The sequence below is a fragment of the Phyllopteryx taeniolatus genome, chromosome 17, assembly GCF_024500385.1.
Source record: "Phyllopteryx taeniolatus isolate TA_2022b chromosome 17, UOR_Ptae_1.2, whole genome shotgun sequence".
NCBI classification, from domain to species: domain Eukaryota; kingdom Metazoa; phylum Chordata; class Actinopteri; order Syngnathiformes; family Syngnathidae; genus Phyllopteryx; species Phyllopteryx taeniolatus.
Window position 1 is genome coordinate 2,999,942 of NC_084518.1, and position 27,276 is coordinate 3,027,217.

The 27,276-nt window shown below is 43.2% G+C and overlaps 1 protein-coding gene across 2 annotated transcripts; it reads right to left on the minus strand.

The window, feature by feature from the left end:
- Positions 1-269: 269 nt before the first annotated feature.
- Positions 270-26,852, minus strand: mtmr4 (myotubularin related protein 4). Of its 2 annotated transcripts, XM_061751064.1 has the most exons (19): positions 26,363-26,852; positions 21,779-21,868; positions 18,627-18,743; positions 16,012-16,041; positions 15,503-15,585; positions 14,994-15,160; positions 14,783-14,879; positions 13,411-13,524; positions 13,146-13,345; positions 11,847-11,975; positions 10,736-10,847; positions 6,956-7,151; positions 6,656-6,841; positions 6,308-6,478; positions 5,772-5,926; positions 3,031-4,396; positions 2,827-2,937; positions 2,650-2,738; positions 270-1,774 (listed from the first exon to the last, which is right to left on the minus strand). In XM_061751064.1, exons 1-19 carry the CDS (start codon positions 26,405-26,407, stop codon positions 1,597-1,599), a joined length of 3,636 nt encoding a protein of 1,211 aa, XP_061607048.1. In that variant the 5' UTR covers positions 26,408-26,852; the 3' UTR covers positions 270-1,596. The 2 variants fall into 2 exon arrangements, with proteins under 2 accessions (XP_061607048.1, XP_061607049.1); XM_061751065.1 differs by lacking the exon at positions 16,012-16,041 and having other exon boundaries at positions 26,363-26,846.
- Between the last annotated feature and the right edge of the window lie 424 nt (positions 26,853-27,276).

Consider the following 27,276-nt stretch of genomic DNA (forward strand, 5'->3'; position numbering starts at 1 on the left):
AAATGTGTACAAGACAGATGAGGCATAGCTGAATACAGTATTTATTACAGCCATTGCATTATTATTGTTGGTCACCAATTACCTATTGCAAATCTTATAACCTTGCAGTGACATCACCAGACTGTATTGATGCACTTTGAATAGACTCATGTTCTGTTCCGTTACGTTACCTTTGCGCCTCTGTGGTGATGTCTCATCCTTGTAGAATCCCTTTTGTATTCAGTGTTCCTTTTTTCATTGTCTAAAATAAACAAGCTGGGAAACAGATCCATCATATAATCTTTTATCTGAGCCATTGGGAATTAACTTGAACAGTGCAATTCTTTACAACAGTTATTCATGAATTAAATGACTTCTTTTAGCCACCACCATGGATCAGATATTTTGATGTATGGTACACTTCAGAGCTTGCTCTAAAAGAGATGGTGTTAACGCCATCGGAAGAAAAATCCAAATCATTAGGTCAGCTAATTTTGTGACATGATCCAGTGAAATCATCAGAACAATATTTTAATCTTTAGCAGCTAAATGTCTGTACCATGAACACATAGGAGTCAAATAGTAACCTGCTGCCATCTATTGGAAAGAAAAACATCGGGCGGGCGGGGTGAGGGGGAAAAAAGAAAAAAGAAAGCATGGCACAATTGAAGTATGCTGTAAATGGAGGAACTGTGGTCCAACTCCCCTATTGAGAAAATGAACTGCCAATCATTGCTTCAGTCTTTTTTCCTCTCAGTGCCAAACAGAACGACAGTGAGGCTTTTGGTGGCCGTTCAGTCAGAGGTATGGCAGACCCTGTTGGAGAATTCTCAGTCATTTCCCAGAAATACCCTCAAGGACATCACAGAAGCACGCCGTGCCCCAAAACAGACCCCCGCCGTGCTTCACATACCAACAACATACACCGCAGCACCGCATCAGTGTGTGTGCCCCCCCAGAGCTTCCCAACACCAAAACATAGCTGCAAAAAGCATCGCTGAAGACTCGGCCACATTGACTGTGCATACACAGGAAACACAAATGACGCGCACGCACGTGAAGTCAGTCCAACTGCCCATGAAACATTTTACATTCAAAGTTACAATGGCAACGTCGACAGCAGATCTCTCCCCTTCGCTCAAGTTTGGTCTCAGGATTCCCTTCAATATACATGACGACATGTAGAGGTGCACAAAATAAGAATACAAAATTAGACTTTTAAATACAATAGCAGCAATTCTTTTCTTTCCGAGCTTAAAGCCTCTCGTAGATCAGGTAAAGGCTTGGAGTCGCCGAGCGATTGTCCCTCTCAAGTGTGACGGCGGCATCTATATGGAGAGTGCAGGTGTTTGGTACTTAAGGTGGGGTCAAAAAGGGGTACCGCTAGAGAGCGCTGCCGTGCTACAAGCCGAAACATCCTCCTGTCCAAGAGTTCGTCCTGGGGGACACTTGCCACTTCCTACCACCAAAGCGCACCTCCATTTTCTAGCCCCTACCCCCCCCCCCCCCCCCCCAAACACCCTCGCAGCAAAGATCCACAGCAGGTTGGGGCGACACCTCACGAGTCCAAAAAAAGGACGGGAGCCGGAGCCTTCTGAGCTACAGGAGACGCTCCCATCAACTTGAGGCTGTGGCGATGGCCTTTTTGAACTGCTGGCTGCGGATCTCGCGGGTTCGGGACTCGAGGAGCAGGTCGTGGCAGGTGTTGCACACCAGCACCGGGTCGTACAGCTGCTGGTCTGGGATGGGCAGCTTCAGATGGCAACAGTCTTTACAGAACACGTTGCCGCAGTTCCTACAGAGGGACGACAAAGACAGCTTGAGAACATCGCTGAGTAGCGCTTGGAATAGGAAGCGGTTTATAATGATCGGCAAATTTAAAGGCAACCTTATGTACCTAGTTTGCTTAAAGACGCTGTCACCCATAATTGATTTTGTGGCGCTAATGTCACATGGCAAATGGGGACTCTTTCACACAATTTATAGGAAGCACACGAGATCTTCATCTTACATAGCAGGCACGACACCATGTAACAATTAGCTTAGCCTTGCTTATGATGTAAAGAAACTAAACAGGAAGTTACTATACTGCACACAACTCACAGTCAGGGTTTCATGAAGCCAAAGTGCAAACAAAATATAACCCCAGAGTTAAATAACACATTAACGAACTACGGGTAACAAACAATGATTAACATCCTTATTATGGCAAAAACTCAACTTTCTTGCTGCAATGCATGCTGGAAACCAAATGTATACTCTATACTGACACCAAGAGATGGTGGCAAAGCATCATTTTTGTCTCAATTAACTTAACTCACATTGACATAGTTCCTTGAGACGAAGCTGCCGCCAAAGAAATACTTTAAAGGCCTTGGCTTTAGCACAAAATCAGAAAATACGAGCGTTTTTTTCCAGCCTATACCAGAGGATAGGTTAAAAAAACAAACAAATGGGTGAATAAGTGACTGCTAAACAGTAAATATGCGACAGTTCAATGTATTAGGATATGTCATTAGGCAGGGTCATTTTTCCTGTGCTGGAAAAAAGCAAACAATTGAACCAAAAAAGGAAACCACACCACTGATTTGATCAGAACATGGAGAGATTGTTGTTGATAAGAGTTCATTTTTTTGGTGTGCTTGTGTGAAAGGAAAAATGGTGTCCCACCTGCAGTGGTGACGCCTCTTGGCTATCCAGAATTCACAGTCGCAGTTGAAACAATGAGAGGCCATGTGGTCAGGCACCCACCTAGTGACCTACACACACACATCGGACTAATTAGAGGGGCTTAGAGCCGAGGCGGGCAGAGATGATGTGAAAGTGAGGATAGAAAAGGATGCCGACCTCTGTGTCCTTACTCTCCACTCGATCCCAGCTGCCCTCAGACAGTCTGTCTTCACTCTGGGTGGACAGAGAGTCTTCCTCGGGACTGTTGTCTGACTCCCGTAAACATGTCTGAAAGCAGAGCAAGACACGGAGGGAGGTGAGGAAAGGCTTCTTGAAACATTCCAAAATATGGTGCCACAAGGAGGAAAAACAACGACTCACGATATCATCCTCGTAATCGATGTCAGGCTCCGAGGGAGGGGTGCTGTATTGTTTGCGCTCCAGTCTCATGCGCAGCTGTCGCACCTGCTGCCGCAGTACCTCCACTTCCTGTTTGTAGCCCGCCTCGATCTGACGCAGTCTTTGCTGCACAGCGTCCGTGGGCACCGGCAGCCCGTCGTCGTCAAGGTACGCTGGGGTTTGGGGCGGGAGAGGGGAGCTGGAGGCGGAAGGTGAGGGGTACGATACAGCTGGAAGCTGGTGGCACGCAACGGGCGCGTTCAGGCTCCTTGCTGCGGACGGCCATGCGGGCTGAAGGGGGCTGCTGGGGCAACAAAGAGCCTCCTTGCGGCAGCACTGGGAACCGCCGGCGAGGGCGGAGCCTTGCGAGCGGGGAAGCTTATAGGCCAGTCGGCGGCTCTGGTAAGCGTTGGCTTGCAGAGAGCGGCTGGCGTGGTAGCTGGCACCGTTGCAGGCGGACTGCATTAGGCCCTGAACACTCTCCCAGTGGGGGCCCATCAGGGACATGTCCGACAGTGGGCTTTGGGAGATGAGATGGCGAGCGGCTCCCTGGATGCAGTCCATAGAAGATGTTGCAGCGACTAACATCTGATCTCTTCCCTTGACGAGATCTGTCACCCCCTCTTTGAGCGGCTCAACTGGCACCTGCTCCTCATCGGTGGAAGGATTCAGAGTAGGACCCTCGCTTTGCTTATGAGGGAGAGCGAGGGAGACTTCTCCTTGCTCTGTAAGAGTCTCAGTGGAGTCCTCCATGGGAACCAGCGGCGTTAGAAGCTTCAGAGCCATGAGGTCTGCAGATTCCAGCAGGCCATTTTCCTGGTGGTCAAGCAGGGAGCGGAGAAGCGTGGCTGTGGGTGGTGTGGTGATGTGGCTCAGCAGTAAGCACGGCTCTGATTTGGGAGTGGGTGCTGTGGTGCTCTCAACAATATTACAGGGGCTCTCGGCCTCCAGCAGAGGTGTTGGAAGAGCGGGGGTAGTTGTGTGTAGTAAAGCTTGTTGTAGGACAGGAGCGAGGAGCGGAGTGTGAGCATGGATGATCTCAGAAGTGAGGAGGACAGGAGGAAGAGGCAAGGAGGGCAGAGGCTGAGTGGTGAGACACGGCTCCTCTAGCGCATCCTCGCAGAATTCGCCACCTGAGCTACCATCTGAAGGCTTGGGAGGACTCTGCTGTGGGGGTTCATCATCCTCACCGCCAGGTAAGACCTCATCTGCAGATGGACCATCTGGGGCGGGTGTGGCCTCCTGCTGGCAGTGCTTATTAAGATTGGGGTCACTGGATGTCCGTGTCAGGGGCATGCCATTCTCAAAAACTGACAGAAGGTTGTCCATAGAGCGGGTCTTGGGAAGTCTACAAATGGACATAAGAGGTTTAGTCCAGTGGTTCTAAAAGTGTGGTAAAATACCACGAGAGGTACCCAGGCCCCCCTCTAGTAGTACGCGGAAGAATCCCTGAATTAAATATTCAAATTGCGCATAATACAGTGGTGTGAATTTTATTTATTTATTTATTTTTTATCCATTTGTTCACATTTAATCTTATGTAGTGTTTATTTAGGTATAATCTTAATTTAACTTTTATGTGCAATATATTTGAATTGAGTCCGTTTTTTTATTTTCCCATTGGCCACCATTAAGCTTGCAGTTTTAACAATGCTATAATGAACAATTACAGGCAATTAACTACAATCCCAATTCCAATGAAGTTAGGACGGTGTGTTAAACAAATAAAAACAGAATACAATGATTTGCAAATCATGTTCAACCTATATTTAATTCAATACACTACAAAGATATTCAATGTTCAAACGGATAAACTTTGTTTTTTTGCAAATAATCATTCACTTAGAATTTGAACTGCATTGTATTCAATTAAACACAGGTCGAACATGATTTGCAAATCATCGTATTCTGTTTTTATTTATTTATGTTTAACACAACGTCCCAACTTCATTGGAATTGGGGTTGTAGTTCGCACAGCAGCGGGAATACGTTGCCACCCAGTACAATGGGGCATGCTCAGTTACCGCCATACTGGTTTTTCCACCCCTGACAGGCAAAAGGCCAAACGTCACCTCTTCTCTTTATAGCCAAGGGGTGCTTTTAATACAAATATGTACTGTAGTTATGAGTTTCCTAGTGAGTTAGCGTCGGCTGATGATAGACTATCTATCGCATGTTCCAACTTCAAATTGAGGTTTTGTTGCCCCTGCAGGAACGGAACAATTGTAACCTGAGGACCCCTGTGTAACTAGAATGTCTCCCAATGGAGCAACGAACCGCACCAAGGTAGAACTTAAAAGTTAAAAAACACATAGCATTTGCGTTGGCTTGTCCATCTATTTATTAGCTAGTTGACTGCTATGTGGGTCATTGAGGAATTCCCATGTCTGCATGTGTCCCAATACTATCACTCTACAAGGTTTTGTAGTTTCTGAACTGTATAGGAGTTTTGCATTGACAAGTAGACATTTTTTTTGGGGTAAAATGGGTTTATCCATTCATATTTGTTTCAATAAATCTCACTGTTTTACTCTATCATTGATAAGTCAATGTGTCAATATGCAATGTTGTTTTATTTGTGTCACAGGGGAAAAAAAAAACATTTATGATTTGGATACAGACTTGAAAACATTTTAGAAACCCTGCTTTTGTACCCAACTGTGTGGGGAGAATCGTGACGAACATCACTGACGCTAAGAGGTGAGAGTTGCATCAAAATATACCTGTCCAGGGAACGGGAGGCAAGTTCATCCCCTGTGACACTCTGGGACAAGTACAGCTCCATAGAGTCGTCCACGGCAGTGCAAGGTGAGGATGTGGGGAGGTAGACTGCCGTCCACAACTGTAATGCGCGCGTGTGGCAGACAGGCTGCAGCACCTTGTAGTCAAACAGCGAGAGAAATAATACACAACTATTAAAATGTCACACTCAAGACCAACAGGGGGCAGCATGTAACCTGAAGCATCTACAATGTGGAAGCAGCAATAAAATACTAAATTCTTTTGCGAAACCTGAAATTAGGTTTACGCACATCTGTTCAATTAAGACAACTCCAAGCGAACTGTTTTTGTAAAAAGGTAGAAGTGCGAGGGCCCCATTTTTGTAGCAGCTGGAATTTGTTGTTTTGTAGGTTGAATTGGTATAACACCTCTCCTTTACATTTGAGGGTCTCAGTAGAAAGCGAGAACTGCGTACTGAAGCAGTCATAGAAAGGTTCTGGTATCCAATGCACAGAAGAGAAAGAAAGAAAAAACTGACCATATCATGACTGGGGATGTAGAGGAAGTTCTGAAAGTTCTTGTTTCCTGTGCGAAGCAAGGACCAGACGGAGCAGGTACGTTTGTAAATGTTCCTCGCCTCCCTCTCACGAGCGTTGTTACACAGGAAAGTACCATATAGGCACGAGTACATATGCTGCACCAACTTGACCTGAACAAAAGGACAGTCAAATTATCATCAAGAATTACAGGCAAATGCAACGGTATGATTCTGCTGGTATCAAGCATGTTCTCTCTAAAAATGCCTGGAAAGTCTGTGGTATATTGATGACAGTCATAAGACGAGACCGTCATTAAAAAGGCCAAATGGCGCATGACGATCACCTACCAAGAAGGCCTCATTGAACTCAAACAGGCAAGGGAATTGTTTTAGCAGCTGGTGAACACAGTCAAGCCACTGCAGAAAGACAGGAGACTGCTCGCTAACGTCATCAGCGTTCTCCTGGTGGCCACAGCGATCTCCAAACTTGTGACCGTAGTCCAACCAGTCAGTCTCCACAAGCAACTGGAAACCCTGTCGATCACAGTTGTCAGTACTCGAGAGATAATCATGTGAACATCTATATGCACAGAATGCGTCATTTTATTTCAATGGTCACAGAGAAAAGCACACCCAGCAGACCATCACCTCGAGTGTTCTGTAGTAGGGATCCAACAGGATCTTAGCCAGGGCAACAATCTGGGGTGTACGGTCCCATCCGTCTGAACAGTGCACAAGGACAGGACGACCTTCTCTCTCCAGAGAGGAACACACCAGCGTGGCCGCCTTCAACATAACAGACAGGTGCTGCAGCCAACGGGTGCTCTCCAGAGCTGAAAGCCAGCTAGGAAAAAGAAGAGACAGATCACCTTTAGAGAAAAGACCCGTTAATCAACAAGACGGTGGTGTCGCGCAGAATCCTCGCATCTCCAAAAGCATCACTTTTCAGGAAACCCACCCCCCAAAAAATGGCATGTTTATTTAGCTATTAACATTGTATCATAAAAGGAGAGCAAGCCATTTTCAACACTGCAGATTGGCCAATAATTTGTAAAAATAACAGACCCACGTGGGGACTGACCAATAGTATCCATTGAAAAATTTATTTATTTATTTTTTTTAACTTGACCAAATTTGGACATCAGCGATGTGGACTGTCACATGTCGGAAAAAGTCATACGAAGCCAAGACATTGAATAGATGACTCCAATCAGATTAATTGAAAGTGAGTTATCAGAACACGGCTTGGCAAAGTGTGGCCCAAGGGCCACATACGGCCAGTTCCCTTCTTTAAACCGGCCCACTGAGCATTTACATCATCAAGAGCCCTGTAACATTTGTCGCATTAATTGGGCTTTTCACTGAAAATTAGTTAATTAAAATGGCTCATGTTGTAAATAAAAACAATTATTTTTTTAACGAAGAATGTTTTTTTTTTAGATTTTATTCAATGGTTAACTGTACATAAAATGAATAAAATGTTTAGTAAAATGCCTTTTTAACAAAAGTAAAAAAAATACATATGATATTTCTATTTTTCCATTTTTTTCCCCACCCTCGTCTGTCAACGCCCTGGCCCATCTGTGCATTTAAAAATCAAATGTGGCCCTTGAGCACAAAAGTTTGCCCATCCCTGTATTAGACTTCTTCTTTTCCTTTGTGCTTGTCCCTTTAGGGATTGCCACAGCGCGTCATCCTTTTCCATGTAAGCCTATCTCCTGCATCCTCCTCTCCAACACCAACTGCCCTCACGACATCCATCAACCTTCTCTTTGGTCTTCCTCTCGTTCTCTTGCCTGGCAGCTCCATCCTCATCATCCTTCAACCAATATACTCACCATTTCTCCTCTGGACGTGTCCAAACCATCGAAGTCTGCTCTCTCTAACTTTTGTCTGCAAAACATCAAATCTTGTCCCTCCGATGAGCTCATTTCTAATTTTATCCAACCTGGTCACTCCTAGAGCGAACCTCAACATCTTCATTTCCGCCACCTCTAGCTCTGCTTCCTGTTGTCTCTTCAGTGCCACAGTCTCTAATACGTCCATCATGGCTGGCCTCACCACTGTTTTCTAAACTTTGCCCTTCATCCTAGCAGAGACTCTTCTGTCACATAACACACCTGACACCTTCCTCCACCCGTTCCAACCTGCTTGGACCCGTTTCTTCACTTCCTGACCACACTCACCATTGTTCTGGACGGTTGACCCCAAGTATTTAAAGTCCTCCACCCTCGCTATCTCTTCTCCCTGTAGCCTCACTCTTCCCCCTCCACCCCTCTCATTCATGCACATATCTTCTGTCTTACTTCGGCTAATCTTCATTCCTCTGCTTTCCAGTGCATGCCTCCATCTTTCTAACTGTTCCTGCACCTGCTCCCTGCAGATCACAATGTCATCTGCAAACATCATGGTGCATGGGGATTCCAGTCTAATCTCATCTGTCAGCCTATCCATCACCACTGCAAACAGGAAGGGGCTCAGGGCTGATCCCTGATGCAGTCCCACCTCCACCTAAAATTCCTTTGTCACACCTCTCCACTGTTCTGCTGCCTTCATACATGTCCTGTATTATTCTAACATACTTCTGTGCCCCTCCAGACTTCCACATGCAGTACCACAGTTCCTCTCTGGGTACTCTGTCATAGGCTTTCTCTAGATCTACAAAGACACAATGTAGCTCCTTCTGACCTTCTCTGTACTTTCCCATCAACATCCTCAAGGCAAATCATGCATCTGTGCTACTCTTTCTAGGCATGAAACCATACTGTTGCTTGCAAATACTCACTTCTGTCCTGAGTCTAGCCTCCACTACTCTTTCCCATAACTTCATTGTGTGGCTCATCAACTTTATTCCTCTATAGTTCCCACAGCTTTGCACATCACCCTTGTTCTTAAAAATGGGCACCAACACATTTTTCCTCCATTCCTCAGGCATCTTCTCACGTGCTAGAATTCTACTGAACAAGCTGGTCAAAACCTCCACAGCCACCTCTCCGAGATGCTTCCATACCTCTACAGGAATGTCATCAGGACCAACTGCCTTTCCATTTTTCATCCTCTTTAATGCCTTTCTAACTTCCCCCTTACTAATCATCGCCACTTCCTGGTCCACCACACTTGCCTCTTCTACTCTCCCTTCTCTCTCATTTTCCTCATTCATCAACTCCTCGAAGTATTCTTTCCATCTATACAGCACACTACTGGCACCAGTCAACATATTTCCATCTATAGCCTTAATCCCCCTAACCTGCTGCATATCCTTCCCATCTCTATCCCTCTTTCTGGCCAACCTGTATAGATCCCTTTCGCCTTCTTTAGTGTCCAACCTGGCATACATGTATGTCTCTTGTTTGGCCTTTGCCACCTCTACCTTTGCCCTACGTCGCATCTCAATGTATTGCTTTCGCCTCTCCTCGGTCCTCTCAGTGTCCCACTTTTTCTTAGCTAACCTTTTTGCTTCCTGTACTGTGAGGTACCTATGCTGTCTAGCCAGACTCTCCCCTACCACTACCTTACAGTCAGTAACCTCCTTCATATTACGACGTCTGCACAAGATGTAATCCACCTGCGTGCTTCTACCTCCGCTCTTGTAGGTCACCGTATGTTCGAGCCTCTTCTGGAAAAAAGTGTTCACTACAGCCATTTGCATCCATTTTGCAAAGTCTACCACCATCTGTCCCTCCAAGTTCCTTTCCTGGATGCCGTACTAACCCATCACTTCTTCATCCCCCCCTATTTCCTTCACCAACATGTCCATTACAATCGGCACCAATCACGACTCTCTGTCAGAACTACTTAGTCTCGCTCCTTGCAGAATTTCTCTTTCACCTCTAGGTCACATCCTGGGGCACAGCCACTAATCACATTATACATAACACCCTCAATTTCAAGTTTCAGCCTCATCACTTGATCTGATACTCTTTTCACCTCCTTCAAGACATTCTTAGCCAACTCTTCTTTTAAAATAACCCCGACTCCATTTCTCTTCCCATCTACACCATGGTAAAATAATATAAACCCTGCCCCTAAACTTCTAGCCCGTTTCCCCCCCCCCCCCCCCATAGACTGACTTCAGTAAATACAATATCTAGAACCCCTCCTGTGTCAATAGACGACACCACCACAACAACAAGCTTTAATGTAAAACAATGCAACATCCCAGCTGCACGTACACACCGTCAACAAACCTGTATTAAAGAAACATTTATATAAACACTGTGGTAAACAGAAACACATGGCTCCAATGTCTGAGTGACCAGACAGACAGCTGGCCCACTCAGCAGGAATTAGACCGGACGTGGGGCAGTTTCCCAGTCTCTTGTGATGTAGCTTTTCCGTGGGGGTGAGACCTTTACTATGAGGGAGGGAGTAGGGAGACACTACACCAAGGGAGACACTCCGAGAAAAAGGTCAAACGAATCGACTTACTTTCCTGGATCAGGTATCTGGCTGCAGACTGTCCTCAGGGCCTGAAAACTGTTCCGGATGGCGTGGATGTTGGCCATGCCCATAAACATCACCTCACAGTTAGGGTAGTACTCTAAACAAATAATGATAATGTTACACACATGCATGCTCTTGTCAAGCATTCACTTAAAAAAAAAAAAAAAAGAATACTCTACTTATTTAAAAAAAAAAATAAAATCCTATTTTAATGACAACAAGTCCCAGATTCCACAAAGCCAGCAGTTCACCAAAGTTCAGTTCAGTATGGTACTTGTATGTAGTTTTTTGTATTGCACAAAAAAAAAAAAAAAAAAAAAAAAAAGTTCTGTTGGTGTACCAACTGCAGTGTAAGGTACATAAAGGGTGGCGCTAGACAATGCAGTGAATTTTTATTTATTTATTTTTTTTTAAATCTGAAAGAAACAAACAAACAAAAAAAGAAGAACACAAACAACACCATTTTCAGTAATGTAGTAAAACCTATTCCATGAAAAACAGAAGAACAGGAATTTCAGGCAAGGGCCATTGTTGCCCTTTGTTTACTTTGTCACATTCCTGTTCATTGTTGAATTTATTGGCAGGTTACAGTGTGTTGCTAGTGAGACCGGATACACAGGCCAGATCAGGGGTTACTATTACAAACCATACCAATGCACTACAATACTTGGTCGAAAGCAGATTTTATTTCCAAATAAAAGAGCTTTTGAAGTAGTGAACAAATACAGTACTGCCCGTTTACTGGAATAGTTCGCCAACCAAACAAATTATAATTCGACCTAAATTTAATTCCAAGAACAATCCTAGGGTATGCACTATAAGTACAAAAGAAAAAAGGAACACATTAGTAAGGATGAAAGGATAAGATTCACAAAATTACTACAACTATTAACAGTTGCCACTGTATAAACATTATCTATAGCATAGTTTTTGATGGTAAATTGGACCAATGGGAATTAGTGATTGCATTTGCAAAGTGGGGGGAAAAAAATAAATACAAAAATCCTAATTAAAGATTTAGCGTCCTCAAATGGGCTATGTGATTGCTGAAAATGGTTAGCAGAGTGAGAAAACTTGCTCAGTTAGTGCTACTAACCTTCACACTCACAACCTCCGCCCTTTGCACGGTTGGCCACTGCAGCGGTGTAAGAGCGAGCGTCCAGAATCAGCAGCTTCTGTGGCACGGTGTTGTCATCACAGCCTGCGCTGCCTGTCAGTGAGGAGTCTGGTGACATGGGGCAAAGACACTGCTTAAATTATGACAGTACTAGCAGCCTGTGTTATGAGACAACTTGCAGGCAAAGGAATGGAGAAAACCCATGGAAAGGGAAGAGCAGATTCGGAGACCTCACAAGAGGATACTGAAAATTCAAAGCTGCGGTTGGTAATGATTGCAGAGAACATGTTTGCCACAGTTCCATTGGAGGAAAAACAAGTTCTCGAATAAAGCTGCTACGATACTGTTGAGCTACTTCAAGCATCTCATGTACAACAAATAACACACTTCTCGAAGTCATTCAAGAAAAACAAACAAAAATAGAGGAGAGACCTCTTCCAGAAAAAACATTTGTCCTTTGTGAAATCAATGCATGAACAGCTTTGACTGGTAGCTACATTTGGTTATCAGTTGCATACAGCAGAAATTTGACACTTGAATTTCTTTTGAGCTATTATCTAAGGGAGCACCAATTACAACCTGACCTAAATAGATTTGCAATTGAGCATGTACATTGTGATTTTAACTGAATAAATGTGCGCAAGTCAGAAAAGGTGGGCAGCTGCGCGATTTTCTTGCTGCGCACATTCTCGCGTCCAATCCAATCTGTCATTTAGACACACTTATGCTAGGTACACACTCTGGGTGGAACAACCCTAAAATATGAGCCTTCCCTGTCAAATCTGGCCCCTGCGCACATGCTGCACATTCTCCTGTAGACTTGAAGCAATTTTCCTCTTCTGCATGCCAAAGGCTGTAGTAAGTCCAGCGCCCCATGAAGGTGAAACATCATATTGCGGGTTTTGATCCAGTTCACTGCCCAGCAACAGTCCAAGACACACGTGGCCCATTACCGTTCACCTACGTGCTCACTCACTGACGCGGCCAAACGTTGATATATCATATTAACTGGTAAAAAAAAAAATATCAGTGCCAGCTAACATTTTTTCCCCTGCAAGGAGGTTTTCCGCTTCTAATGTGCTACAGACAGCTTAAAGTATTCCCCCCCTTTAGTGTGGCTCCACTATTATAACAACAGAATGGTGAGTTATATATTGAATATTGATATTGAAATCAAAGCATTTTTATGGTAAATTGTTGACAGTTTGCATTCTTAAGTAAAATGCTAAAATTATGTTGGGCTGGCTAACTATATGGATGCACATAATGATTCTTTACCAAAGTCACTGTCAGATGAGTCAGGAGCTTCCCCACGTTGCTGGCAGGCAGGTGCACAACAGGAAGCCTTGGCTCCCGTGTCCATTTGACAAGCTTTGGCAATGGATGTCACCAAGTACTCATCATCGGTGTTCCTCCAGCCCCACCAGCTAATCTCAGGCTGGCTGCAACGTGCAATCACTGCCCCATTCTTCTGGTGTCTGAAAATAATCAGGGTCAGAAAATCCTAGGCCCTAGAAATGTAAATTCCCATTAACTCGCCAACCTGTAGACCACCACAGGAATCCTCTTCCAGGATCTGAAGGAAGCCACACTCTCTAGCTCCTTGTCAGTTATCCATATTGGAACCAGAAACTTCTGTGGGTAACTGGAACACAGCCTGAAGGCACAAAATGCAGTTTGTAATTTCACATTGTGCAGCGAGAGCGAGGTTGTGTGGCCAGTCTGTAATGTGTCAGTAGGGAGGGGGGGGGGGGGGGGGGGGGGGGCACACACACACACACACACACACACACACACGAATCAGTAGAAAACGTGCATTCCACAAAGACATTTTTGGTGCCAATGTCTTGTTTCGTTGCTAAATGTTAAATCACCTGCTAAGTGTCAAAAGGGGAGGGGAGAGACTGTGTATGAAAAAAAATGACATAAAGTGCAGAGTCATGTGCCTCAGCAGGCTGCGGCTTGTTTAATTAGCACATTATCCTGTGTGTCTGGCTCCCTCAGCTGGATACTTGTGAGCATTCATGCACATGCACAAACACCTTTACATTGCATGGATATTTCAGATTTTTTTGTTTTTTTAATGTAGGGGGAATTGAGTTGAATTCACTATGTAGCCAAAATATGTACTCGAAGATTATTATTATTTTTTTTTTGGGCGGGGGCTTTTCTTTTTTGAATAGTTTAACTTGAAAAGGCAGGAAAATGCTTGTATAATAATAAGAAACACTATATTTCCATGTAATCAATATAATAGTGTCATGTAAGGTGACTTTTTATTCCAATTACCACTTAATATGTATGCATCCATGTTAAAGACTTGATTAAACATGGCTGGGCCAAGCAAGCGTCCACACAATGAACTGTTAACTACTGGTACTCTGGACACAAAAGCGGGTCGAAAACAGCTAAGGGAAGAAAAATAAATAAAACTAAAAAAAAAAAAAACACTCTTATTTGGATTTTTCCACTCCATTACAGAGATGAACCAATGTCCCATATGGAACTTATTTAGTAAGCAACAGGAAGTGCAGCTGCCTCACACTTTAGCCACTAATTTACTCCGTGAACAAATACAGAGCTGCTCTGCCTCTGGCTAGTGGACGTCATGGCGCGCAATAAGCTTTTGAAAATATATATTATAAATGTGCTGTCAGAGGTTATTTTTTAACTTTTTGTTATTGTTCTTCTATAAAAGGACGTCATGACTTTACAACAAAAAGAAAATGCGTGCCAGGGAGGCAATAGTTGAGAACTACTGCTCTAAAGAACACACACACCAGTCAGACTGGATACAAATGCTGAATGGAGACTTGCCAAAATGCCTATAAAGGTCCAATCGAACCACTCATCATTTTAATGCTAAGATTTAAAGATGTGAAAGAGATATGTCATTTATAGTACATGTGACGTACTTATAGTTGCAATTAATGGCTGACATCCTCCAGATGTTTTGTGTGTCGAAGCCCATCCTTTTGACCTCCATTTCCATTCTCTGACGCACATGATCACCTACAGACAAATGGAACAAGGGCACATAAGAAAAAGAAAAAAGCATTTTCAAAAGGTCCTACTGTCAAAATGTGCTGTAAAAAGAACATAATTCGTGTGTGCATTTGTATAGACCTGGGCGACACAGATGCACATGCTGGTCCTCATCATCAGCACTGCCTCCCAAACACCATGCATGATAGGCCAGGGCGAAGAGGTCTTCCAGGCGTGACGGGTGAGCTGTGGCCCTGCTCAGACGCTTGACCCATTCCTGGCACTGCTTGAATGTTGTAAAGTGGCATCTATATAATGCATAAAAAAAATTTGCCGCTTCTGGATTAGAAAGTGTTTGATATCCATCATCATATCACAGTGTTTGAGTCATACATTGTGGATAACAGAAAGAAAAGAAAGATTTGTACAAAATAATAATTGCATTGTCCCCTTTCAAATAAACTGATTAACTAACTAACTAACTAAAAATGTCCAATTATTTGGACACTACTTGAGCAACTGATTAATTGATAGAAAGTGGCCAATTAGCAAGAGGGTTAGGGCTAGCAAATATAACATTACAGGACAACAGGGGTAAACCAAACATATTTCCACATAGTCTAATGTCCTCAATTTATTTTTCTCTCTACCTGACAACTTTGGAGTCTTTGCAGATAATGTGCAGCTGCGCCATATCTCTGCTCTCCACGCTCTCAATCAGCCTGAGGGGTACCTGTAGGGGGAGACAAAGAGCGTATGACATGAGCTTGATCCTGCTGACAGAGAAGACTTGCAACAAGCACATCTGCTAAGGTTACCACACACAGATCTGCAATAGACCAATCCAAGCTAGCCCTTTTCCATCACACTTTCAAGGCCTCTGTCACATAAACCAGCAACTGTAAACCTGACTATGTCCATAGGAGTGTCTACACTTTTAAATAATAAATGTGTGGCAGTAAGGAAGGTGCTTGCCCGTCCCAAATTGAACACATTACTGAACCTATTGCAGCACAAACACTGAGCAGGGTTGCGGGAAACTCTAGCATTGCATTGTTTTATATAGATATAAGATGCAATTATGTCCTTGCGGTGTAGTGGAAAATGTGCCATTTCTGTGGCAACTTGGGCAAGGGGTGTTTTTACATGAGGTACTCACAGATATTTCATTGTCCACATCTGGGTAGGTCTAAAGCACAGGGACAACATGGAGCACACAGAGACGGAGGACACAAGACAAGAGGAAATGGAAACATAATTAAAATCAGGGAAAAATAAAGAATGACAAGTTAAAAGGGAAAGAAAACGTGAAAGTTTGAAGGATGTCAGATAGAGCGGATCACGCAGTGTGCTCACGCCGCGTGACCACGTAACCTTGCAAAATTGAAATCATGGAGGGAAAGACAAACATGGACAGGAGCAAAGGGCAACACAACAGCTTGAAAGAATGAGGATAACCTGTGAACGGGGAGTGTGGGGGAGAGGTTGTGGATTGTTAGCATTCAACACAAGAGTTCATCTATGCCGCAAGGGTCACAGTCGCTAGTCAGTGTAATGGCCTTTGTTAGCATCTGATTTGTCCGTGTCCTTGCTATCTGTTCTACAATGCCAGCCTTTCTGGAAAAGGAGCATCGTTTCTCCACGTGAATGACGTCATGAGGTCTTTATGGCTGGATTTACACTTCATGGTTCAAGTGATGCAGATCACACCCTGGCAATGCCATTGAAATAAGTAGATTAACGATTTCCCTCTCTTTCATCATGGAGGTTAGGTTCCGGACCACCCACGCGATGGGTGAAAGTGGTGGCCGTTTCTCCCCCCCCCCCCCCCCCTTCCTCAATACATTTTTAAAGCTGTATGAATCCCCCCAGTCCCACACTTATTAATCTTTACCACTTAAGATCTACCATACTCATAACCATTTCCTATACTGAAACAATTTTTATACACTCAAACATACATAATATTAACAACCTATACAATTCTATAAGGTTACTCACCATTACAGTTGAAATTGATGCCAATTTGGAATGCACTGCACAGAGCATTACAGCTTTCACCGGGATATTATTTATGTCCTTTTATGATTCATGTATGCCATAATGGCTGCCAACAGGCACAAACCTTTTCCCTTCCTTCAACAGGCCGTGAAGTTGCCTCTTTACTGCTACCACCTTCCTTGGCCGCTAACTGCTAACCTTGGAAGGCACAGAACGTTTGGACAATCAAGTATTGTAACAAAACCCCCAGACAGTCCATTTACACATTTATTGATAAAGTAACGAAACAGTTACTGTGAGACGTAACCGAGGCCGTCAAACTCTCTCTCTGATCCTCCCTCCTCCTTGGTTGCCCCCGCATGGACAAGCGATGCATTCAAAGACACGGAAATCTCAGCACTCAGCACAACTGAGCTCATGTACAGTACAGGTCTTTTATCTTTGTAATATATGTTTTAATGAATTTTCATTTTGTTTTAGGCTAGATAATGCATATTTTACCATGAGAATAAAAACAAATATATAAAGAAATCCCCAATGATATGGCAAATTATCAGCAGTAGGATAAACAAAACAAAAACATTTTAAATCAAATTCAAGTCTTCAACTTGAATTTGTTAAACATGATAAAACAATTCCAGCAAGAAATTATAGTGATTTCGAAAAGCCATTACGTCACAACTTTCTGTTAAAAGGTGCCAGGCAAATAAGTTCGGATTTTTAATGATTCTGGGGTGGCCCACTGACCTGTATCTACGAGAATAGAGCAGGCCCAGCACTGAGCAGCAGCTGAATCACATCTACGCATTCAGAACCAAAACAAGAGCGAACTATAGTAAGCTTAAACATTTTAAAGCAGTTAACTTGGTCATTAATGTGATATGTTCACAAATCGGACCTTGATATGGAGCTGAGAGTGGCGGAAACCATTTTTTTCTTCTGACACTGAATTGTCTGTATTCACAAAAGGCGTTATGAAGATAATTTTTTTCCTAACCATTTTTGTTGTAAAACGTTTATTGCATCTTTACATATCTAGAAAAGCTCTATGAAAAAAAACCCAAAACAAACATATTCCTCGAAGTAGTTGTCAGGGGTGTCGCACCCATCGGGGATGTGAGTATTGTAACCCTTCCACTTTTGAAATCCACGTCCCCTCTTTTTTATATCTATATGTCACGGCCCACTAAAAAAAAAATGGACAGTGAGCCGCCAGGCCGGAGTTTAGACACCGCTGGCATAGACAATTAATTCTGCTACATTAGGTGTGTGTCAATCATGAAATAATTGCTGATGGCGGCCAGTGGAGGAATGTGCCAACTGAACGGCACGTGACGTATGATATGCATATCTATGTCTCGTCGCCCACTTCAGTGTAGTCACTGCCCATTGTTGACGCATGTGTTCACATGCAATTTGAGCATCTGCACAGGCGGTATGTTTCAAGTGTTCCGTCAGTGTGAAGGCAACCGTATCGGACGTGTCACTTAAAGATCTGATGCAGGCATTCAATCCGAATTGGGCACTTGGACGTGTCATGTAAATCCAGCCTATGATGACCTGGCGTCATGCCAGTATACATTAGTATAAGTAGAGAACAGACTCTTTGAATTTTATTGATATCAAGTTAAACCGTGACCACCAGTGCAAACTGGTACGAGCAAGTGTTTTAAGCCATGTTTCTATTGGTGCAGTTACATACCTGTACAAAATTGGGACTGAAATAAGTAATGCAGCTCTTTTGTATGAGTTTAGTCTTTGAGGTGGACTTACATTAATGACAGACTCCTTGAACTTTATGTGGAGTCTGTAGTTTGAAATGGCAATGATGGCCTCATCTGCATGGCCAAGATATTCCACCCCTTCCCCCTGAAGAACTGGGAAGGGGACCTGTAAAGACAAACGCACAGATTGTAGGAACACAAATAGCAACACATTAGATTCATAGATCATTTTACACTTGAGACTATGAGAGTCCCAGGTCTGGCAACAATGAATCACCACTATCTATCTATATATATAAAAATGGAAAACTTGTGCTACAGTCTAGCTGTTACATAAGTTAATGTACCGTCTTTTGAACGGTTTGATCATTTGCCTAGTGTCGATCAGTGCAGAGATTAAATGATTTCCAAGCACCTGAAATCTAAAGCCTGAAACGCATTATAATTCTGCCATCACTGTTTAATCAGAGAATTTGACAGATTTGCCTATTTACACTCATCACATCTGCATGATTATCTGCCTACACTAACGTGTCTTCCTGTATCATCACATCGGGGAACGATTGCAAGCCCAGTCCCGCCGTTTGGCTGGTGGTGGGACCACACTAGCTTGTCCTGCATTAGCAGGCAATGTTGAGTCACGCAGGGGAGGACCCACTGATGCATGTTAAAGAGGACATGCAGCAGAGCAGATGGGGATTATTGTAAAATATCAGAAAAATCAAGCTCACATAAAACTTCATCCAACTGGGTTAACAGCACAGTCTTAAATCACATAGGGAAGCCACAATAGACAGGACTACAAATTTGGATTAAACATTTACAGCAACTACAGTTGTCATGAGACTGACAATAAATGTGGCTGTTTCGGGGAAATTGTTCAATGTGGCGTATCGAATCGTCACTGCACCTGCATTGTGTACGCGTTGGTTGAATGCATGTCGGTACATCTTAACCTGGGAATTGGAACACACGGTACTCTGCATGTTGATACCGAAACAGCCAAATATAGGCAGTAGGCTGCCTGACACCGGCTAGTCAGATATATTGTGATGCTTCTATTTATAAAAGATTTGCTTATTGCAGAGATAAATAGATTATATAGCCAAATGTCTGAAGAGTATGGACTTGTTGATGGTGAAATGTCGAAATGCATTGCAGTCGGGGGGGGGGGGGGGGGGGGGGGGGAGAAACATTGGGGATGTAACCCAATTGAATTAAATATTGATTCAACAGCAGCAGAAATGAGAATGTGAGGCTTTGGTCTGTTTGCTACACTGCGAAAGAGACCAAAGGTGTCCTGCTGAGAGTGCCACAATTAACATGTTGTACAGCCTGACAGCATTACACCAACTGCACTCCAAAAGTAGATTCATGAGTCACAGAGAGCCTGCAAGTGCAGCAGAAGATAGTGTCACATGTCCTCCACAGGACTTCAGCAACAGAAATAATTTAGAAAAAGAGAGCGAGAGAGACCAAGAATAGATGCGTAAGAGAGAGAGAGAGAGAGGTTCATGAATAACAGCCGCTTGTGAGTCGTGACTTCCAGTTGAGGAAGCCGGCCAATGAGTACATGCAAGTGTGCACACAGCTGCATGCATGCATCACAGCTGAGAAAGGAGAAGAGTGTACTTTTAAGCAATATATTTAGTGGGGGATTGCCTGCAAGGAAACTCGGCGGTCAGTGAAACTATCGTGGGAGTGTCTTCACAAATCAGACACAATGTGGGAGGCCATGTGCAAGTGGGAGAGGAACCAACATATCATGAGGCAAACACAAATGCAATGAGATGTTTCAAGATGCCTAAAATGAGAACAATTACCAAGTATTAAGTTACTGCAAAGCCTTTTATTCTATCTCATTTGATGTGTTAACTAGTGATTCAATGGAAGAATATGACATGAGAAACAACATTTTGAGGTGCCACATATACTATATATATATATATATATTTTTTTACATTTACTTTTTGATTGAACCACAAACAACCTGGGATGATGATCAAGGAGGAAACTGCTTGTCCTGGCCACTGCACCTACCACGGCTGGGGTATTGTTAAGATCTGCACAATTCAATTTGATGCTAGCCAAACAAAGTTGCTCTCGGGATAATTTTAACAGTTTCAAGTGACGATATTCAAAGTTCTTTTGAAAATATATCACGTAATTAATTAATAGGATTCCCCCCAGTCGCACGTGGCACCCAGTGGACAACCATAACACCGGGTCCGACATTAAGCCTTTTTGAGTGGTGACCCTGTGGCAGCCACATCACTCCAGGTTTAGGGTAGCCTCAAATGTTCCTTGCAAGTGTTTTCATTTTGTATTAAACTTCCCCCTTCACCGAGACTGTCGCTCTGCATTTTTCCCCACTTCACTCGAGCAGTGGCGTAGCTAAAGTTCATTCATAATTCAAATTGTGGCTGGCAAAACAAAGCAAGACATCAACCAACCGATAGCTCACAACACAAAAAAACCTGCAAGTTGTAACTCAAGGTGCTACTGTGTTTCCACTTATTTTTCTTATGGTAAAAATCATGTCAAATTCCAAACAGGATGTCCACCAGGTCTTAGAGATGTTCCACTGCATTGATTCCTGGGCTCTTGGTGAGTTACTATTTAAATGGGGATTTAAATTAATTAGAAAATGAATGATTTACTGCTGGGGAGAAACTTGCCTCTTATTTGTCGACTAGATCTGATGCAAAATGCTGAACCGTTTTTCCCGGAGAGCTGCTACTTCTAGCTTCTTTATCCGATCACTACTGACAGTACAACATCAATGCTATACAAAATAGGAGCCCGTGTTGATCACGTGTGCGAGTTAATTTGTGCACAGACAAATCTGTATTTGCTTATCCTGTTATCAAATTACCCGAGAATAGCTGTGAGCGGACCTTTCACACTGATCATTTTGTTGTAATCTCTCGCCTATCTCCAGCATGTCCCTGCGTGTGCGCAACAACCACCTGCAGGCACAATTTAATGTATGATTAATGTGCCCTTTAAAAAACTACAGTGCAACAACGGACTGCACCTCACTGATAGATTAAGGTCTCTTAAACAGAGGGGAAAAAATGATTGTATGTGTGGTTTTGTTTTTAAATCAATTGTAATCCACAGGACTGTAGCTAAAAGTGTTTGCTAAAGGAAATAAACTTAAGTGTTTGTCAAGGGTGGATGAAACATGGTTCCATTTACCTGAAGACTTTCATCTTCCTTCACCAGCTCCTTCTGGGGGAATAGATCCTTGGCCTTGATGTACTCCAGACTGGGAGGCCCCTCTTCACCCTACACATAAACAGTCAAAATAAATAATTTTGTCATCACTACAGGATCCTTAAAAAAAAAAAAAAAATTTAAATTACAAAAAAAAAAAAAAGGAAAAAAAAGAACAAAAATAAAAAATAAAAAAATCATAAAAAGACTACAACCATACCGCAATACAAATGGAGCACAGGAGTGGTCACTGAGGAATGAATGTCACGATAAATCAAACGAGGTTAATATTCTCAGAGTGCATCAGGGTGCTTGCTTGGCCTTTGATGTGGATTGTGGAATATGCCGAACAAAATTTCACAATGTGCACTTACTGCCCCACGGACAACACGTAATCACGTGCATTGACCATGAGAGCAAAAATTCAATATAAAACAAAGGACAAAACTTGATATTATTCCAGAGGGGACAAATAAAGTAGGGGAAAGGTACTGCATCCACTGGCCATTACGCAGTCATAATTGTTGATGTGTCAGCCATCAAGGCTTCCTGACGATCATAAATCAAGTTGTTGATTCTGAAGACGACTGACACTTGACCTTGCAGTGAAGCAAAAGGTGAGATCATCACAGAATCATCAGTGAGACTGAAACTTAAACCAGTCTTTACTTCTAGAGAACAATATGAAGTCAGAGGCAAGGCGCCTCAGTATCACAAGATTAAAGAATCAGAGACTTCACCATCTCCGAAATATGGAGCACAGCTGGCCTGAGCACGAGTCTTTTTGCCTCGTCACTGTTTTTAGCCTGCACACCCTCCCCCACACCTTGGTCCAAGTACAAATGAAAGTGCTGAACCGGACATGCGCGTGCACACAAGCAAAAGCCTCTTTTCAAATGTCATCGCTGAGAAAAGTGAGAGCACAAGCAGATTTCATGTCTCCATCCTCTGATAATAATGAACGATAACGAGAAGCCTTGCAGGCATGACGTAGCAGATCAGTGAAGAGATTGTGCCATCACTCTAGAAAAAAACAACTTAACAACAAATAATCCATCAAACACAAAAGGTGCAGAGGGATAGGGGAAAAACAAAAACAAAAATCTTGCACATGCTCCGACAAGATGTCTGGTTGTCGCAGCGACAGCAATCGCTTGATAAAGTTTTTTTTTTTTTTTTTTTTTTTTTTTTTAAATTCTCTCCTTAATCAAAAGATTACTAAATCTGGTTGAGGCTTTGTGAGCAGATTAGTGAACCACTATCTGACACCGATGTTAAGTCGTGAACGTGTGCAATATACCTGTATATTTCGAAAAGGCTGCTCTGCTCATACTCAAGACAAGGGTTAGGACATTTTTTCAGTACTGTATATAAAAAAAAAAAGAAAGAAAAAAGAAAAGGCGTCAGTGAATGCAGGTGAAGAGCAAATGAAATATGAAAAACTATTCTGAAAAAGAGCCAGGCCATATTGCAGACTACAATAATGAGTCAAGAACAAGGACATCAGAGCATGACAAATCTTTTCAAATGCACCTCTCTGCCCATCCCTTTTCTGGCATTATAAATATTTAATAGATCACAGTGTTCTGAAGGTTCTGCCCAATTACAATCTCAGAACTTGAACAAGAACAGTATGTACGAAGTGAGGAAAGAGGAGACTGGGGTTTCGAAAAACTATGATACAAACAATTCAGTTGAGTAACAAGCTGTGCAGATAGACTTAACGTCTTTCTATTTGTACATCCACCCATTTTCTACAGCGCTTGTCCTCATTGTGGTCACAGGTGAGCTGCATTTGACTTCAGGCGAGAGGTGGGGGATCACTCTTGACTGGTCCCCAGTTGTTCTCAGGGCACATAAACAACCATTCACACTCACAAATGGACAATTTAGAGCTCTCAATTGGCCAGAGCAGAGATTTGAACGTCGATCTTGCCAACTACGAGGCAGCTGTGCAAACCATTAGTGTACCATGCTGCCTATATGTGCTTTGGGACCCCAAAAAAGAAGAGCATGCATTTTTCTTCCTCGGTGAGTGCGTAGGTAAGAGATACAGAGCTGAAAACAAAAGGCATCGCAAGTGTTTGGCCTTACTTGCAGTCTTAATTTAGTTAGTGTGCATAAGCAGAGAAAAATATTTTCAATTCAACGCCAACAGCTCCATTTTGTTGTGAAAGCATATTTTGGAAAAAGTGACTAAAAAGGAGTTCCATAGCAGCAGTCAGACTACAAAGATGGTGACAATGAGAGCAATATGCTACAACCCAATTTCACGAAAGGACTGGAAGTGTTCATCCATTTAGAAGGGCACAGACAAATTATACAGCCAGTGACATGGAAGAACCGATGACTCAGCGGCACTGCAGCCACTTCAAAAGCAACACAAAATACTGAAATGAAATCTCTGCTCGCATGTGGTCACAGAAACAAAACAATGCTTTAAGTCATCAATGATGGAGTTTATTGCTTCATTCAAAATTCTTGCCATTTGGGTTTATGTTGAGCATTACAATAGCCCTTTTCTGTTTGTCTGACCATTAAAGGAATATTTGTAGTTAAGTCACCAGTTATCCAGCCATTTTCTGTAGCGCTTACCATCACTAGGGTCACGGGCGTGCTGGCACCTCTCCCAGCTATCCGCTAGCATTGCTATTCGATGACATCTGTGTATGCTGCAATGTAATTTATTCTTTTATTTTTCAGAAGCATGGGGAGAAAAAAAAAAAAAAAAAAACAAGGTTTAACAGCTAAGGCATGCACTTTGTTCTGTTCTTCGACAACTTTTTTCCTCCTTCACTGTATATGTTTCGGGAAACTTGCCCATTATGGTCCTTTTCCAGACGACATGGGTGAATGTAATAATAGCTTCCTATGATCAACACACTTTCGAGGAGCAAATTTATTTTCAGTTCTCGATGGGTAATACGACATTTCCACAAATCTCACAAGGTCTAAGCATTACATTTATATTTGACCTAAAATCAGCATACCGCCCAATTCAACCAGATTATTATAGTGTATATCCATAAAACAAGAAAAAAATATTCCATTATCAAACTCTGTTTTATCATCCCTCTGTTATGAGTCTGTCAGGCATTTCCCTACATTTCTGTTTTTTATACAGTGGTGTAATTCTTTATACTTGTATCAAAGTTAGTTAAAAAGTTACTTAAAACATTGCCTCTGCAGTTAAAGCTTTTTTTTTAAAATGGTGACAGTTTGACCTCGGGATGAATTCATTAACTTTACATCGTATGCTATGGAACGCGACTATTTTGAATTTAGAGCAACTTAAGTCATCCTGCATCACACGTTCCATTGTACATGCAGGAAAACGCATGTGAATGAGCATCACGTTTTGTTGTCAAGTCAAAGTCAGTTTTCATCAGACAGCCACAAAAGGGGATTGAATATAACTGACACTTTTCACAATTCAAAACAGTTCCCAGGTGTTTCAAAACATTTCTGTGAAACTCCTTTTGTCAAACAATAGGAATTATAGTGTACTTTAGCCATCCTATTTCTTGCCTTGCTAAATCTAGCGAGTTTTAGTCCTGCCTCATGCAAGCAAATGGAAAACAGAGACTGAGCCTTGGGGCTAGAGCTGCTTCTCCTTGCAGCAACAAAGCCCAGAGTTTTGGGGTGGGGAACGCAAGTGCCCGTAAAGACAATAAAAGCATGTTCACTCGTGGAGGCAGCACATTATGTCCATGTAATGCATGGTAAAAATTGTGATGTCACAACGTGGCAAAATTGGAAATGGCTGGCTCACAGACACATTTTCAAAAATAGGCAGGTAAGGTTTAATTTCACACATGATGGGTGAGTAGGCACTCTAGAGACACACAACTACTTGCTTAATAAAAGCAATTCAAATCGATTCTCCTCAATATTTACCCTTTAAAAAACAATGATGTATAATCTACATTTGTGTAGTTTTCATTGTATACGACCAAGAACTTCAAGAAAACTACACCACAAAAAAGGTTAGAGGCTTGCTAACAGTCCATCAGATAATTAAAATCCATAGATGAGAAAGAGAGAGTCTTGTTCTTAGCCCTCCTCGGCCTTTTCACCACCAGGACCAAAGATAGAAACTAAGTGAGCCACCTGTTTGGTATCAGTCATCGTCACGAACAGCTTGGTACATCCCGACACTCCGAGCACTGCTCCGTGCTGCAGTGAACGTACATGAGCACTAAGGCCGACGGAGCAATACGTTTCATCAGGGCAGCGCACATTTTAACCGCCGGCCTCCTGACATCCAATCAGGATCAGTGAGCAACCAACTCAGATCCCTGCCACACAACACAGTGGCGTGATGACTTTAATAAAAGTAGCTTTTTCATTATCACCTTAAACATGACAAGACACGAGATTGAGTCTGCATTGGTTACTCAATAACTGCAGCACTCACGTGTATCGAGCGGCGCCAACAACACCCTCCCCTCAGTGATTGCCAGGCAGGCCCAATAGCAAGTTAGGGTGAGGTGGGTGCACAATCATCAAAAGACAAACAGTCATGAATATAAAAGATGAAATGAAGACAAAAGCCCATGGACTTACAAAGCAGTTGAGCATGGAACAGGATGCCCTTCCTGCCACGCTCATGTCGAGGCGACGTGGGGCTGTGCTTGGATGACACGCAGCCTATGGCGGAGCAGCACGATCACCGCACGAGGAGCCGGCACCACCATTCTTCTCAACCGGATCCTCTCCACCACGAAGCCCTCCGCTTACCTTCCCCTCAGCCCCCGCCTTATTCACTGCTTCTCGAGGAGCGCTGTGGGATAACACGCCAGTCCCTCTTAATTCAGGGATTCACCGCACCGCACCACACCCCCCTCATGCCATGTGCTGAGAAAGTCCATAAAGATACAAAAAAAGGGCAGCAGTCCACTGGGTCAGTAGAGTTGAGGGGGAAACGAGAGACAGCAGACGCTGTAGGTAAGTAGACAGAGGGGAAAAACACGAGGACAGTGAGAGATGGTAAGGCAGAGGGAGATGGCAACCAAGCTCCGCCCTCTGCATTAGCATCAACATCCCTCTCTCATATTCACACGCTCACATTTCTCTCCTCGTCTCCCTCTCATCTCTGTACTCCTCCCCCACTCCCTCCTTGTTCACCCTTCACCGACATTTCATAAATACGGCACTCCCTCAGCAACGAGGCAAGGTACAGCGCACACTAGCGCCGGCGCACAGAGGATGCTTTGGCTCCTATGCATGCACCACCCGACATCAGCCGCCTTGATAATGAAGCACACACACACACACACACACACACAGCTGTCAGTGGAGGCTGTGCCACTCATCCTCATAAATGGAGCAGCCTGGTTGGACACCAGCACAACATCATTTCATGAATAGCACGTGATTTGGGGAGAAAAAAAATGAATTGCATTGCAGTGGATAGGAACGGGAGGGGTTGCTGAGGAAAGTGACTATGCAGAGATCTCCAGTGACACAGCATTCTACAG